The 17,478-nt window shown below is 43.1% G+C and overlaps 1 protein-coding gene across 1 annotated transcript; it reads left to right on the top strand.

Moving 5' to 3' along the window:
* The first annotated feature begins 1,576 nt into the window (after nucleotides 1–1,576).
* LOC130919225 (complement C1q tumor necrosis factor-related protein 7) lies at nucleotides 1,577–16,816 on the top strand. Its single transcript, XM_057841760.1, has 3 exons — nucleotides 1,577–1,643; nucleotides 9,157–9,381; nucleotides 16,106–16,816. The coding sequence occupies exons 1-3, from the start codon at nucleotides 1,637–1,639 to the stop codon at nucleotides 16,732–16,734; spliced, it is 861 nt and encodes a 286-aa protein (XP_057697743.1). The 5' UTR covers nucleotides 1,577–1,636; the 3' UTR covers nucleotides 16,735–16,816.
* Nucleotides 16,817–17,478: the final 662 nt, after the last annotated feature.

The following is a 17,478-nucleotide window of genomic DNA, read 5'->3' on the forward strand; positions in this document are numbered from 1 at the left end:
AGTAATCTGTACGCATTAATAATCTGTACCCACAGATTACTAAACTTTATCCACAGATTACAAAACTACCCACAGTTTACTAACATGTGAGTAGAGATGACTAAACTATACCCACAGTTTAGTAAGCCGTACCCACAGATTACTAAATTGTACCTACTGTTTTGTCATCTGTATTTAGTTTTGTAATCTTTACCCAGTTTAGTAATCCGTACCCACAGTTTTGTAATCAATACTCATAGTTTTGGAATCCATACCCACAGTTTTGTAATCTATACTCAGTTTTGTAATGCATAACCACAGTTTTGAAATCTGCACTCAGTTTTGTAATCTGTACTGTTTTGTAATTCATACCCACAGTTTTGTAATCCGTGCCGACAGTTTAGTAATCAGATTGCTAAACTGCACCCACAGTTTTGTAATCTGTACTCACTTTAGTCATTTGTACCCACAGATGACTAAACTGTACTCACAATTTAGTCATATGTACTCACAGATGACTAAACTGTACCCACAGTTTACTAAACTGTACCCACAATTTAGTCACCTGTGCCCACAGATGACTAAACTTTACCCACAGTTTACTAAACTGTCAGTACAGATCACTAAACTGTACCCACAGTTTACTAAACTCTACCCACAGTTTTGTAATCTGTACTCACAGTTTAGTCATTTGTACCCACAGATTATTATGAAACTATGGGTAGGGATTATTAAACTGTACCCACAATTTAGTAATCCGTACCCATGGTTTCATAATTTGTACCCATCTTGGCGTTCTCCTGCTTCTGCCTTCCTCTCTTTTTTTCTACCCGGGCGTCCTCCTTGGGCCCCGGCATGGATCGCCAGCTGGATGCATGTGGGGTGGCAGGGTGTTGCCCCCTCCAGGTGGGGATCCTTTCCTTCCCCAGGCCTAGTTGGCTGTAGGGTTCCTGGGTGTGCCGCGTCAGTTGCGTGGTTACAGTGGTGGCTCGGGTTCCAGGTGGGCAGACAGTGATGGGGGCGTGCATGGTGGGCGGCGGCACATCCCCTCGTCCTTTCCCTGAAGGCCGGTTAACAGGGGCGCAAATGGTCCAGGGAACCGCCTTGGCTCCCGGGGGCATGACAGTGGCCCCTTTCCCAGAGCTGTGGCTTGAGGGGTCTGCCACGCCCAATTGGCGGGGGCGATCGGGTTTATCCAGGGACATAAGCAGTTTATAGAGCCACGAAATTTGGCACACTTGGTTGAATTGGCCCAATTAGAAGATTCATTTTGGTTTTGAATAAAAGCACAGCCGCGCGGATTAGTGGCGCCTCCTTTTTTGTAGGACGCTCTTCAATAGGATTTTTTTTACCTAGGTGTGTGAATGTATTTCTCATCTCAGGATATACAAAAGCATCTCTGTCAGCCATGCCTACAACACAAATGAGGTTCCACACACACACACACACAAAAGAAAATGTGCCCAGATCCCGGATGATGTCAGCTGATTTTTGAGGTACAGATTAGAGAGGGAAGGAACAGATGCAGAATGGAGGGCGGTTCCCATGGAAGGAAGGAGGCAGGGAGTCCGTCCAGCTGTTCAAAGCGACACTCAGACACACGCGAGAACATGTCGGCGGAGTAAGAGCGGAGGTTCTGCACGCAAACGGCTTCCACATGAGGGGTAAGACTGGTTTGCCGCTCCTGTCCAGATGTGATGGATGAACTGATAGGGCGGTTGTTATTTAACGTGAATTCCGGCCTCGTCGGATAGTTTGAATGGAGTTTTTCCAGATAAATTTAGCAACTTTTTTTGCTTGGACTTGTGTTTTTAGGGGTAGGTTGGAATACATTAACTGCATTTCCATTCATTTTAGTGGGGAAAGATAATTCCACAATGTTTAGCGTTTTGAGTCCAACCATGGACCTCCCAGTCAAAATCAATTGAACGTCTAATGCTGTCAATGGCATTGATTGATGAGCATTCACAGTTACTCCTCCCAGATTAAAATGAATTAAATTGGCAGTTAATTAGTTCATTTTGGGTCACTTCCTCTTTAATTTTGAGTACCCGTAAATTCCGGACTACAAGCCGCTACTTTTTTTCCCTCCCTCAGTATCCTGCGGTTTATAGTCCAGCACGGCTTATTTGTTGATTTATTTGGGTTAATAGGTAACACTTTATTTGAGAGCGGCGTCATAAAACCGTCATAATTATAACACTATCAAGGGCATTAATGAATGCTTATGACAGATGTCATTGTCATCTGGCAAACTATGTCACTAACTCCATTTATGTCCAGCTCGGATCTTTTAAATCTATTCAAAAGTGAGATTATTTGCCGATGACACAAAATGACATCCGTCATAAGGATTCATTAATGCTCATGGCAGTGTCATGTCAGAAGTATGATAGTCTTATGGCACGACTGTCAAATAAAATGTTACCAAATACCATAACTAGCAATTAATGAAACAACTGGAACAGCAACTGAAGCAATAATTGGCACATAACATGAATTTTGATTGTTATTTACATCTGTAGCGCTGCAATACATGCTAGGAGGCATGTTGGACAACAATAGTGTTGACAGCAGGTGGCAGCAGAGGTTGACTGTCTCTCCAAGGGAGCAGTGATGTCCAAATGAAGCTTCTTGAAGCAATGGTGGTTCATTTGGTCTTATGACCGTCATCATTATGACATGACACTATCATGGGCATTACTGAATGCTTATGACAGATGCCATTAAGTGTCATCCGGCAAACTATGTCACTATCTCCATTTATGTTCAGCTCGAATCTTTTACATCCATTCAAAAGTGAGATAATTTGCCGGATTACACTAAATGACATCTGGTATAAGCATTCATTAATTGTCATAACAGTGTCATGTCATGATTATGATTGTATAATGACAGTTTTATGGGGCCACTTTCAAATAAAGTTACCAAATACCATCTCTAGCAATAAATCAAACTGAAGAAATAATTTGCAGAGAACATGAATTTTGATTGTTATTTACATCTGTAGTGTTGCAATGCATGCTAGGAGGCATGTTGGACGACAACAGTGTTGACAGCAGGTGGAGCAGTGACGGGCAAATTAAGCTTCTCGAAGCAATGAAGCTTTTCAGCCCATTGGTTCAAAGCTTCATGGTGGTTCATTTGGTCTTATGACAGTCTTACGGTGCCGCTGTCAAATAAAGAGATACCGGTTACTATCTTTCGGTGTAAATATTCCATAATACAGTGAGGAGTGCTGCGACTTATAGTCCAGTGCGGCTTATCTGTGAACAAATGCTGTTTTTGTGTCAAATTTGGTGGGTGCGGCTTATAGTCAGGGGCGCCTTATAGTCCAAAAATTATGGTAATTACGGGTCACTTCCTGTACATTTCCTGTTGATTTTAGGAAATTTCAGGGTCACTTCCTCTTTGAAACATGTTAACCAACACACAAAACAGTTAATCTTCTGATTCCTTGTTATCTGATTCGACGGAATAGACAATCTATTAATCTTCCAACCTGCCCTCTGACCTTTGTTAGCTTTCAACCTGAGCTCTGAATAAATTTTCCCCCAAACTCCCAGCCAATCTAATTTGGCACCCGACGTCCGAAGAGTCCAGATGTGATTCTCGCAATGAAGAGATTACATCTCGACTCGTTTTCTCACTCCGGTCTTCTCTGTGAGCAAGAGCGCTGAAAACGAAACCTCTTGTCTGTTCGCCAACTCCGATCCTCGTGCCAAGACATTCCCGTTAGGTGACATCACGCCGGGAGATTTTTTTCTCCTATCCAGGGGAACCTCGGCATGCGAGACGCAAACCCTGCGCGAGTTTCGACAAGTTTGGCTTCGGTCCCGTTCGTCCAAGGCAAACAGTTGTTGGATCAACCAATGCGTGACAATCGCCAAGTGTAAAGCTCACTCGAATGAGATGATCTGGACGCATACAGGAAGCGAGCATTGGATGGACAAAATGAACCAATGCGGTGGCGTCAGTGCGGTTGCGAAGGAGCCAACCCCGCCTGAACATGATGTCAGCATTCGGTGATGGTCATCCCTCAAGGAAGAGTTTTGCACGCGAGAACTCCGGATTTCTGTTTAAAGCGCGTTCTTGACTTGATTGGACACCTGGTGAGTGTTTAAAGAAGGACCGGAGTTGTTTCTGCAGGAAGCTTTGCCGATGCGGTGGGAACAATTTCAAGATTCTCTCGTCTACTATAGTTTTTACTTGTCGTTTTAACTTGATAGCTTATCTTGTTAAATCTTGTATCTTGTAAATTGATCGGTCAGTTAATCACTTGGTCGCGTCGGTCTTTTGGTTGGTCTGCCAGTAACTCTGTTAACTGGTCAGTCAGTCTGTTGGTCAGTCTGTTGGTCATTTGCTGATCTGTGTTGGTTGATCAGTCACTCTTATCTGGATGCTAGTCATTTAGCAAGTCACTCGCGTGTCTCTATCGATCAGTTACTCGTTTTGGTCTAAGGGTCAGTCAGTCAAGTCATCACAGTCTATCGGGTGTCTCTGTCGATTAGTCAGTTGGTCACCTCTATATCCATGTGTCGGCTTAAACCTCAACTCTGTTGGTCAGTTGGTCACTTGCTCATCCCTGTCTGTCGGTCACTCACTCACTCATCTGATACTATGAGTCAGTCAGTCATCTCTTGTCATTCGGTCAGTTGGTTACCCACTCTGTCTATTGGTCAGTCAGTCAACAACACTCTATAGCTACGGGTCGGTTAATCCGTCATCTCTGTTGGTCACTTGCTCATCTCTGTCTAACGATTGGTCGGCTACTGACTCGTCTCTGTCTGTTGGTCAGTCATTCATCTCGTACTATAAGTCAGTCATCTCTTGTCAATCGGTCAGTTGGTTACTCACTCTGTCAGTCGGTCAGTCAGTCAAAAACACCTCTACAGTATATCCATGGGTCGGTTAATCTGTCATCTCTGTTGGTCAGTTGGTCACTTGCTCATCTCTGTCTATCAATTAGTTGGTCACTCTCTTGTCTCTGTGTACAGTGGGGCAAATAAGTATTAAGTCAACCACTAATTGTGCTAGTTCTCCCACTTGAAAATATTAGAGAGGCCTGTAATTGTCAACATGGCTAAACCTCAACCATGAGAGACAGAATGTGGGGGAAAAAAAAAAAAAACAGAAAATCACATTGTTTGATTTTTAAAGAATTTATTTGCAAATCATGGTGGAAAATAAGTATTTGGTCGATACCAAAAGTTCATCTCAATACTTTGTTATGTACCCTTTGTTGGCAATAACGGAGGCCAAACATTTTCTGTAACTTTTCAAAAGCTTTTCACACACTGTTACTGGTATTTTGGCCCATTCCTCCATGCAGATCTCCTCTAGAGCAGTGATGTTTTGGGGCTGTCATTGGGCAACACGGACTTTCAACTCCCTCCGCAGATTTTCTACGGGGTTGAGACCTGGAGACTGGCTAGGCCACTCCAGGACTTTGAAATGCTTCTTACGAAGCCACTCCTTTGTTGCCCTGGCTGTGTGTTTGGGATCATTGTCATGCTGAAAGACCCAGCCACGTCTCAGCTTCAATGCCCTTGCTGATGGAAGGAGATTTTCACTCATAATCTCTCCATACATGGCCCCATTCATTCTTTCCTTTACACAGATCAGTCATCTTGGTCCCTTTGCAGAAAAACAGCCCCAAAGCATGATGTTTCCACCCCCATGCTTCACAGTGGGTATGGTGCAATTCAGTATTCTTTTTCCTCCAAACAAGAGAACCTGTGTTTCTACCAAAAAGTTCTATTTTAGTTTCATCTGACCATAACACATTCTCCCAGTCATCTTCTGGATCATCCAAATGCTCTCTAGTGAACCGCAGACGGGCCTGGACCAGCGGCGCCACCACGGCCACCCCTATAAATTGGTCGGCCGCCCCACTGGCCACCCCGCTTGCCAGTATATTGTTAGATTGTTGTAGCATCAGTTATGCATTACATCCCAAATGAATGCATTTATTTTCTTTTGTTAAATGTAGGGCTGTCGAATTTATCGCGTTAACGGGCGGTAATTAATTTTTTAAATTAATCACATGAAAATATGTATCGCAATTAACGCATTTGCGGTACGACTCAGTCACGCATTGCCGCAAACAGCCTACAATGGCGCCGTTTTACTTATATACAGAGATAAGAGGCAGTGTCAAGTGAGTGGAGTAGATACAAGCATTCATTGAGACCGTGCTTTTAATTGGTAAAAGCTTTGTCGTCTCTCCCACAGCAACTATAAATATTGTGGGAAGCGACGTGGGGAAGTCATAGTTGCACCACTTCCCATCATGCATTTGGGCAGAACAGTTAAGTTGCTACAGTATCATTTACTAAAAGCTCAACAAATACACTAGACGGCAATATTTAGTCACAATATACAAACTCACGTTTATCCTTTAAGAATTACAAGACTTTCTATCTGTGGATCCCTTTCACAGAAAGAATGTTAATAATTTTAATGCCATCTTGTGGATTTATTGTTATAATAAACAAATACAGTACTTATGTACAGTATGTTGAATGTATATATCCGTCTTGTCTTATCTTTCCATTCCAACAATAATTTACAGAAAAATATGGCATATTTTAGAGATGGTTTGAATTGCGATTAATTACGATTAATTAATTTTTAAGCTGTGATTAACTCGATTAAAAATTTTAATCGTTTGACAGCCCGAGTTAAATGTACACCTTATGCCTAATATATATATATCACAATAAAACAGAATTGTTGTGGAACTCAAAATGTTGACTGGACAGTTATGGACTATGCACATTACATCATTAGTAACATCAAATAATACACAATACACCAAAGTATATCAGTAGCCGTGTCCTTAAGTCTTTCTGAAAGTTTTCCCCTTACCTTTTTAATGCAATAAATGAAATTATGGCTTTTAGTTTTGGCCACCCCAAGATTTTAAGTGGCCCCATCTGGCCACCCCTATGAAAAAATTCTGGAGGCGCCACTGGCCTGGACGTGTACTTTCTTCAGCAGGGGGACACGTCTGGCAGTGCAGGATTTGAGTCCTTGGCGGCGCATTGTGTTACTGATAGTAGCCTTTGTTACTGTGGTCCCACCTCTCTGTAGGTCCTTCACTAAGTCCCCCCGTGTGGTTCTGGGATTTTTGCTCCCCGTTCTTGTTAGCATTTTGATGCCACGGGGTGAGGAGGGAGTTGAAAGTCCGTGTTGCCCAACGACAGCCCCAAAACATCACTGCTCTAGAGATCTGCATGGAGGACTGGGCCAAAATACCAGCAATAGTGTGTGAAAAGCTTGTGAAGAGTTACAGAAAACGTTTGGCCTCCGTTATTGCCAACAAAGGGTAAATAACAAAGTATTGAGATGAACTTTTGGTATCGACCAAATACCTATTTTCCACCATGAATTCCGATTTGAAAGACTGGACAGTACAGACCGCCGCGACAGTCTGGAAAAATGTGGCCCAGATCGGATTTGAACCACATACGAAAGTGACCCAGATCGGATTTGAAATGGTCCAGTTCTATGCGACTTGTCACGATCAGACCGTCAAGTTAATGCCTCACTCGAGTCGGAAAAACACGAAAAAATCGGATTCGTGCATTAAGACCTGTAGTATGAACGTAGCCTTAGTCAACTCATGTCTATCAGTCAGTTGGTCACTCACTCAGGCTATCGGTAGTTCTGTCATTCTCTCATCTCAGTCTGTCAGTCAGCCAGTCACGCAACTCTGGCAATTAAGTTGTCTTGATGTATCGGTTGGTCACTCGCCAGTCTCTGTCTATGGGTCAGTCAGTCAATCGCTCGTTTCTGTCTATCGTTCCGTCGGTTAATCACTTCTCAGTCTTAGATGTTCTGTCACCCACTTATCTCCGTTGATCAGTCACTCGCTCAACTCGGTCTATGAGTCCGTCAACTCGTGTCTATCAGTCAGTTGGTCATTCACTCGGTCTATCGGTAGATCGGTCATTCGCTCGTCTCGGTCTGTCTGTCAGTCAGTCACGCTACTCAGTCTGTCAGTCAAGTCGTTCCGGTTTATTTGTCGGTCACTCACTCGTCTCTGTCTATTAGTCAGTCGGTCAGTCACTCGTTTTGGCTTATCGTTCCTTCGGTTAGTCACTCTTCTCAGTCTATCAGATGTTCGGTCGGTCACTTATCTCTGTCTATCAGTCAGTCACTTGCTTGTCTCAGCCAGTCAGTCTATCAATTAGTCATTAACTTGTCTCTGTTAGTCGGACACTCACTCATCTCTGTCTATTGGTTGGTCGCTCGCTCGCTCGCCTGCCTCGGTTTGTCAGTCACGGTCCATCGATCGGTCAGGCACTCGTCTCTGTCTATCGGTCAGTTGGACAGCAACTCAGCCATCTCTATCAGTCACTCGGTCTGCTGGTCAGTTGAAGTCAGTTGGCAGACTTTCTAGTTGGCAGTAGGTTGGAAGATTGGGGGTTTTTTGACAATAAGATTGTTGTTAAGTAGAGAGATAACATCAGTATTGTTTTTTAAAGGCAAACATGCTAAGCAGTTAGTTATCTTTGTCCCTTACTTTTGGTCTTTTTTAGGGCTGTCAAAATTATCGTGTTAACGGGCAGTAATTAATTTTTTAAATTAGTCACGTTAAAATATTTGACGCAATTAACGCACATGCTCCGCTCAAACAGGTTAAAATGACAGCAGTGTCATGTCCACTTGTTACTTGTGTTTTTTGTCTCCCTCTGCTGGCGCTTGGGTGTGACTCATTTTATGCACCATGAGCATTGTGTGATTATTGACTTCCACAATGGCGAGCTACTAATATATTTTTTGACTGAAAATTTTACAAATGTTATTAAAACGAAACATTAAGAAGGGTTTTAATGTAAAATTTCTATAACTTGTACGAACATTTATCTTTTAAGAACTACAAGTCTTTCTATCCATGGATCGCTTTAACACAATGTTAATGTTGATGCCATCTTGTTGATTTATTGTTATAATAAACAAATAGAGTACTTATGTACAGTATGTTGAATATATATATCCGTCTTGTGTCTTATCTTTCCATTCCAACAATAATTTACAGATAAATAGGGCATATTTTATAGATGGTTTGAATTGCGATTAATTACGATTAATTAATTTTTAAGCTGTAATTAACTCGATTAAATATTTTAATCGTTTGACAGCCCTAGTCTTTTTGTTATCTGACTACAGATGTGAAGATGTGGGCCTTGATGGGAGCCGTGTGCCTGTGCCACTGTGTAGTCGGACAGCTGCTGAAAGGAGCGCCTCGTCTCCTCTGCAGTGTGCCGGGGGCGCCGGGACCACCCGGCAAGCCCGGTCCGGCCGGGACCCCGGGAGCGGACGGGAACCCGGGCGTCCCGGGGCGAGATGGCAGAGATGGCAGGACGGGGGTGAAGGGAGAAAAGGGGGACCCAGGTATAACCCAGCATAACATGTCCATATGGTCTTAATTTGAGGCTCTTTTGCTTTTATTATTAAAAAGTGAAGCTGTGTACGCCATAATAATGACTTTTTCATTCATCACGCTTGTTTACCGCTTCTTACAGAGTTATTTTTATTCGGGAAGTGAACACAGCTGTTTTCCATGAAGAATATATTTCACCCCATAGCCAGAAAACAGCTTTCCAAAGGTTATTGCGTGAAAAGATGTGGCTGGACAGCAGATCGTTTGGCGCAAGTTAGCACAACTGAGCTCTTGGAAATGTCAGCATGGCCGTGCGCCACGGTGACATCATGAGTGACATCTTGCACTATCGGAGCCATTCACAGGCTGTCATTGACGTACAATTTTGACTGGGAGAGGTGACGATGGCAGCTAAGACCAAAACAAACAAAAAAACCATGGTTTTTCAATGTTTGTGTTATTTTTGTGGGTTTTTTAAGTGTATTTTCTTTTGATTTGTTTTGTCAGATTTGTAACAGTTTAGATCGGTCACTTTCTATTGGTTCTGCGGGACTAACAGGTCACGTTCTGATTTTTGGGCAATTCCCGGTCATTTCCTATTGATTTTTTGGTGTTCTAATGTGGCTTCCTGTACATTTTCAATCATTTGCTGTTGATTTTAGGGAACTTTGTGTCACTACATATTGATTTTGGGTCACTTTCTGTTGATTTTGACTCACTTTCTGACATAGGCGGCTTTTAAGGGGGTGCCTGGTGGCAGTAAAGTGTCATTGCATGAAATTGACTTTCCTATATATATAAAAGTTGTAAAGCAATAAAACTGCAAAAGAAATGAATGAAATGAACAAAAAAATATATTTTTATAATGGGTCAAAATTATTTTTTCGAACAGATTATGTGACTAGCACGGTCATTTGCCTTACATTTAATTTTCAAAACAAACAAAAAAATATTTTTCAAATGATTTTTTCTTTGAAAATTTTTGTGTTCAAATGCAAAATTTTCAATCTCAAATATTTTTGTTCGCATTCAAAAACGTTTGAAATTTTTCATTTTTTGATTGAAGTGATTTTTCTTTTTGAAAATATATATTTTTTGAAGCAACTTATTTTTTGATTGAATAATAAAGACAAAGTGTCCTAGCTAATGTCCTAGCCGTACACAAATCAACATTAATTCAATCAAAAAAAAAACTTGACTCCAATTTTAAAAAAAATGATAATAATCAAAGAAAAATAGCTTTCACATGCATTTTTTTGAGATTCAAATTTATTTTTGCTTTCAAACACTTTTTTTTTTTATTGAAGCGACTTTTTTTGATTGAAAATACTTATTTTTGATTGAAGCAACTTTTTTTTGATTGAATAATAAAGACACAAATCCTCCCCCATATGGCTGCGCCCAGGGGATACCATTTTTGATTGGGGTAACTACATTGGCACGACTCTGGTGGGCGTTCCATAGTCAATGGATGATGATCTTGGCGAAAAATATTGCCAAAACAGCCTAGTTTCGAATCCCCCTCAAGAATGATGGGAAACAAAAAAACGCTCATTGTCAACTTGTTATCATAAATATTCTTCTTGCTGACACTGCGTTTCGGGGTCGTCAACATGTTGTGCCCCCCCTACCCCAAAAGTCAAACTCCGCCTATGCTTTCTGATGATTTTTGGGCAATTCCGGGTCATTTCCTTTTGATTTTGAAGCATTCCGAAATCACTTCCTGTACATTTTTGATAATTTGCTGTTGGTGTTAGGGATCTCCTTCCATCCATCCACCCATCATCTACCTCGTAATCTGGGGTTGGGTCGCAGGAGCAGCAGCTCTAGAAGGGAAGCCCAGATTTCCCTCTCCCCAGCCACTTCAACCAGCTCCTCCAGCGGGATCTTAAGGTGTTCCCAGGCCAGCCGGGAGACATAAGACACTTTCACATACGCCTAAACACCGTTAAAAGCCCAAGATTTATACGAGCAGCCCTTGAATGTGAAAGCAGTTTTCTGGGTCGACTGACACGGGGATTACGCGGACATTTCACGGCTTCTGTCTTAGTGTAATGTCCGAGACTTTACCGGGACGAGGCGTATCCCTCCTCCCGCAGCCCAGCAAAGGAGCCATCGTCACCCCCCACCCCCCGGGATCTAGGGTGGTCCCCCGGGCCACCCGCGCCACCATCAACCGGCCGGAAGAGGGGACGCACCGCCAACCCCACCTCCAACCCCGTCCACCCAACTGGCCCACGAGCCACAGCTGCAGCCGCCCAACTCGCATGGCACGCCACGGGCCCCCCAACGGCCCACCAAGCCCAGGGCAGGGCAGGGTCCCCCGCCGGAGCAGGCGACATCCAGCCGACATACCGGCGTCCAGCCAACGACCCGTGACGGAGCACAGGACGGATACCCAGGCGGACTAGAGAGGGAAAGGCGGAAGCAGGAGAACGCCGACACGAGATCGGAGCCCCAACCTCCCCCCACTCTCGCGGCCGGCAGCCCAGGCAGAGGGGAGGCCACGCCCCGGGAGCCACACCATAGAGGGAAAGTGTGGGATCCACCTACCACTCTATTACTATGGCTGCCAGGTCCCCGGCTGGCAGCCATTACCCAGCACCGTGATGGGATTGTGTGGGGAGTAGTGCTGCAACGATTAATCGATTAACTCGAGTATTCGATTAGAAAAAAAATATTCGAATTAAATTTTGTTACCTCGAGTATTTGTTTAATTAAAGTGGCGTTTGAATGGTTTATTTCGAAAGTGTTTGCATTTAGTTGTATTGATATGGCTGGATACACTGCCCTTTGGTCTGCCTCTTTTCACATGGCTGAATCCAACTGCTCCCTGTTAAGACCAACGTAAGTTAAGTTTTTGTTTGAGCTAATGTTTTTTAATGCATTTGTAATTTAGTTTGTAGGTATATTTAGCTGTTTTTTGTGGGAATATGTGTCTGAACCATTTGTTTAGAGCATTGTAAAAAAAACTTTAGCATTTTGTAGCATTTAAGCTAGAGGACTTTTTCTGTGTAAGTTAGCCAATTGTTCTTTTGTTTTACATAGATCCTAATTTTTTAAAATAAACTTATACCGTTTGAGGCTCAGTTCAGGTATTTTAATTTTTCATGTTCCTTATCCGATTACTCGATTATTCGAACTAACTAGTCTATCGATTAATCGACTACTAAAATATTCGATAGCTGCAGCCCTAGTGGGGAGGGTAGTGCAATGTATGTATTAAAATAGGAGAGCTCGGCTTGGGGCAGTGGGACCGCTGCATGGAATTTCTACCCTGCTGCCCGTCCAACCGCCCTTTGCCGGAGTTCCCCCATGGAGTATGATGTGTGTGGTGTGTTAAAAAGGTGCGGCAATGGCTGGGCCTGCCGTGAGGAGGTAACCGTGATGCCACCCCCCACAACAGGTCCCATCCATCCCACAACCTTGGTGTGTGATGCATTAAAATCAAGGGGGAGCCCCGTATATATGGCCCCGTCCCAACTCTCCCCGGTGTATCTTTCCTGTGGACGTTAGGACATTTCTGTGTCACTTCCTATCGATCGTGAGTCCCTTTCATATGATTTTTTTGGGGGGGGGCATTCTCCGGTCCTGTTGATTTGGGGGCATTCCGATGTCACTTCCTGTTCCTATTTTATATTAATTCTGTTGAGTTAATTATCGAGGGTTGATTGAATATTTGCTTGATTGATTGAATATTTGCTTGTGCTCATACAGTGCCTTGCAAAAGTATTCGGCCCCCTTGAATCTTGCAACCTTTCGCCACATTTCAGGCTTCAAACATAAAGATATGAAATTTAATTTTTTTGTCAAGAATCAACAACAAGTGGGACACAGTCGTGAAGTGGAACAACATTTATTGGATAATTTCAACTTTTTTAACAAATATAAAACAGAAAAGTGGGGCGTGCAATATTATTCGGCCCCCTTGCGTTAATACTTTGTAGCGCCACCCTTTGCTCCAATTACAGCTGCAAGTCGCTTGGGGTATGTTTCTATCAGTTTTGAACATCGAGAGACTGACATTCTTGCCCATTCTTCCTTGCAAAACAGCTCGAGCTCAGTGAGGTTGGATGGAGAGTGTTTGTGAACAGCAGTCTTCAGCTCTTTCCACAGATTCTCCATTGGATTCAGGTCTGGACTTTGACTTGGCCATTCTAACACCTGGATACGTTTATTTTTGAACCATTCCATTGTAGATTTGGCTTTATGTTTTGGATCATTGTCCTGTTGGAAGATAAATCTCCGTCCCAGTCTCAGGTCTTGTGCAGATACCAACAGGTTTTCTTCCAGAATGTTCCTGTATTTGTCTGTCTTCCCGTCAATTTTAACCATCTTCCCTGTCCCTGCTGAAGAAAAGCAGGCCCGAACCATGATGCTGCCACCACCATGTTTGACAGTGGGGATGGTGTGTTCAGGGTGATGAGCTGTGTTGCTTTTACGCCAAACATATCGTTTTGCATTGTGGCCAAAAAGTTCAATTTTGTTTTCATCTGACCAGAGCACCTTCTTCCACATGTTTGGTGTGTCTCCCAGGTGGCTTGTGGCAAACTTTAAACGAGACTTTTTATGGATATCTTTGAGAAATGGCTTCTTCTTGCCACTCTTCCATAAAGGCCAGATTTGTGCAGTGTACGACTGATTGTTGTCCTATGGACAGACTCTCCCACCTCAGCTGTAGATCTCTGCAGTTCATCCAGAGTGATCATGGGCCTCTTGGCTGCATCTCTGATCAGTTTTCTCCTTGTTTGAGAAGAAAGTTTGGAAGGACGGCCGGGTAGATTTGCAGTGGTCTGATGCTCCTTCCATTTCAATATGATGGCTTGCACAGTGCTCCTTGAGATGTTTAAAGCTTGGGAAATCTTTTTGTATCCAAATCCGGCTTTAAACTTCTCCACAACAGTATCTCGGATCTGCCTGGTGTGTTCCTTGGTTTTCATAATGCTCTCTGCACTTTAAACAGAACCCTGAGACCATCACAGAGCAGGTGCATTTATACGGAGACTTGATTACACACAGGTGGATTCTATTTATCATCATCGGTCATTTAGGACAACATTGGATCATTCACAGATCCTCACTGAACTTCTGGAGTGAGTTTGCTGCACTGAAAGTAAAGGGGCCGAATAATATTGCACGCCCCACTTTTCAGTTTTTTATTTGTTAAAAAAGTTTAAATTATCCAATAAATGTTGTTCCACTTCACGATTGTGTCCCACTTGTTGTTGATTCTTGACAAAAAAATTAAATTTCATATCTTTATGTTTGAAGCCTGAAATGTGGCGAAAGGTTGCAAGATTCAAGGGGGCCGAATACTTTTGCAAGGCACTGTATATACCTAATACATACATAATACATATTGCCACATTTTTTTCTTATTTGATATAACCAGTAAATGATTATTGCTTGCTATACTAGGCTGTTTAAGTTAATGTTTAAGTGTTACAAAGTCTTAAAGAGGGTCGGGGTGACAACTGCCTTGCTTCATGGCCGCAACATTGCGTAACTAGACCTTCTAGGACATCTTCAGCATCTTACGTCTGGACTTTCGTCTAGACTTTCAAGGACAATCTTCCATTCGAGGACATCTTCCATGGCCGCAGCGTTGCATAACTGAAGTGTCTGGGTCATTCTGACCACTTTACCTAAATGCCCTTGCTTACACACGTGTATTTAGTTAGTTCCACCTACATGCTCACACATAGCCAACCAAAATCACATGGGTGTCTCCAGCTTGCTTTCCCCCTCCCTTTAGGGCGGCACCCTTCTGTGTTAGGACAAACCCCTAATAAAGAGAGCAAGGAGGTTTTTTTCCTTAGATCAATTTTGGTGACTATACAGCGTAATCTAGCATTTCTCTGTCTAGTCCCTCCTTGCTCTCCTTGGCCAAGAAAACTGAGTGTCTTCTCTCCTTATTTTTGGGTAATTTTACAAATGTCTACCTAAGGGTCTATTTTTGAACTTGACAATTCATTTTGATTATCGGACATTTCCGTGTCACTTGCCATTAATTTTGGGTCATTTTCTGTTAATATTAGGGCATTCCAATTTTCGTCCTGTACATTTTGTATCATTTGTTGTTGATTTTAGGGCATTTGCATGCCACTTCCTATTGATTTCCAGTTACTTTGTGTCGGGTTTTGGGGACTTAGAGGTTCTTTCATTTGATTTTTTAATCACTTCAAGATGATTTCAGGTTATTTTCAGGTCAGTTCCTGTTAATTTTCAGGTGTTGCGGCGTCACTTCCAGGGCCGGCCCAGCCTATAGGCAGACTATGCAGCTGCTTAGGGCCCCTGAACACTAGGGGGCCCCCAATCTGGCAATTGTTTAATTTATATTCTATTTTGTTTACTATAGTTTGCTTTATTTGACTTTTGTGAGTTTTGATACTTGATTACAAGCTTAAAAAAAATAGAAGTTCTTCCTTAACTTTTCTTTCTTCTTTGAGAAAAAGGTTTGGCGCTATCTACTGTAAGTACTGACAATCATATGGGGTGAGAAGTTTGAAGTATAGAGTGCCACAAAATCTGTTTAATATACAAAATATGGACGTATGGGTTGGATTGCATGTATGGGTTTGACAGTAGACGGTGACGAAATGGTGGGCCAAAAATATGGACCCCTTTGCATTATTTTGCTTAGGGTCCCCAAATGGCCTGGGCCGGCCCTGGTCACTTCCTATATACATTTTGAATCGTGGCATCCTTTGCTCATACTACACTGTTATATTTCAGGTTTAAAGGGCCGGGTAGGCCCCACGGGTAAGATCGGCCAGCGGGGCGAACGAGGACCTACGGGTAAGCGAGGTCCTGCGGGGGAGGATGGAGACGGAGGCCCGCTGGGCCCTCTCGGCCGCGACGGCGAAAAAGGACAAAAAGGCCAACGTGGCATTCGAGGGGAGCCTGGGGAATGCAAATGCGCGAGCCTCACCCCCAAATCGGCTTTCTCCGTGGGCGCCACCAACAGCTACCCGGTGGAGAAGACCCCGATAAAGTTCGACAAGGTCCTCCTCAATGAAGGCGGCCATTACAACCCCCGGACGGGCAAGTTCATCTGCGCCTACCCTGGCATTTATTACTTCTCTTACGACATCACGCTGGCCAACAAACACTTGGCCATCGCGCTGATGCACAACGGACAACACCGCATCAAAACCTTCGACGCCAACACGGGCAACCACGACGTGGCCTCCGGGTCCACGGTGATGTTCCTCAAACCTGAAGACGCCGTGTGGTTGGAGATTTTTTACCACGACCAGAACGGATTATTCGCAGACTCGGGCTGGGCCGACAGCTTGTTCTCCGGTTTCTTGCTTTACGCCGACACCGACTACTTTGACACACTGGATGCAAACAACGAATAAGGAAAACAGACTATCCGCTGCCATTGACGGATATAGACGTCCATTTCCGTCATTGTAGAACTAAGACTGATACAATGATGGAATATTTCATGTGTTATTTGTGGAGTTTTCCATGAATCGTTTAAATAAACATTGCTTGAAGTTTAATTTTTTTTTATAGCGGGTTACCCGTACCGATACGGCGCGAAAAATAGGTCATCGGTCATCAGCGAGTACTAAAATACTTTTCGAGACCGAGTTTTCAAACGCTGGTCAGTGGTTGCCCATAGACTTCATTACTGTTGACGTGTAACTTCGTCATTCTTTGCAGGAATTTTCTTCTTTGTTTACACATTGAGGCGGCTAATTTTCGTAACTGACTAGCCTCATAGTTTACTTTTAACAAAGAATCGAGACTGTTTAAGGTCCATATCTACGAAGAATTCGGGGATGTAAGCATTTATTCACATGAATTTTCCCCAGAAAATCTCTATGCCAGGTGGCCGCTAGCCTCATTCGCTAACATAGTAGCATTGTACTTCATCAATATACGTAAAATAAACGCTAACTTACTTTGTTTTTAACCAAGAATCGAGACTGTTTTACGTCCATATCTATGGAGTATTAGGGGATTTAAGCATTTATTCACAAGAATTTTTGCCAGAAAAGCTCCTTTTACGCCAGGCGGCCGCTAGCCTCATTTGCTAACATAGTAGTATTGTACTTTGTCAGTCTACGTAAAATAAACGCTAACTGCTCAGGTTC

This window comes from Corythoichthys intestinalis, chromosome 7 (genome assembly GCF_030265065.1).
Source record: "Corythoichthys intestinalis isolate RoL2023-P3 chromosome 7, ASM3026506v1, whole genome shotgun sequence".
NCBI lineage: Eukaryota > Metazoa > Chordata > Actinopteri > Syngnathiformes > Syngnathidae > Corythoichthys > Corythoichthys intestinalis.

What these genes read in the sequence shown, in the direction of transcription:
- LOC130919225 (XM_057841760.1), top strand. An exon ending in GGGAGAAAAGGGGGACCCAG is followed by an intron (nt 9,382 to 16,105) that starts GTATAACCCAGC and finishes GTTATATTTCAG; the next exon opens with GTTTAAAGGGCCGGGTAGGC.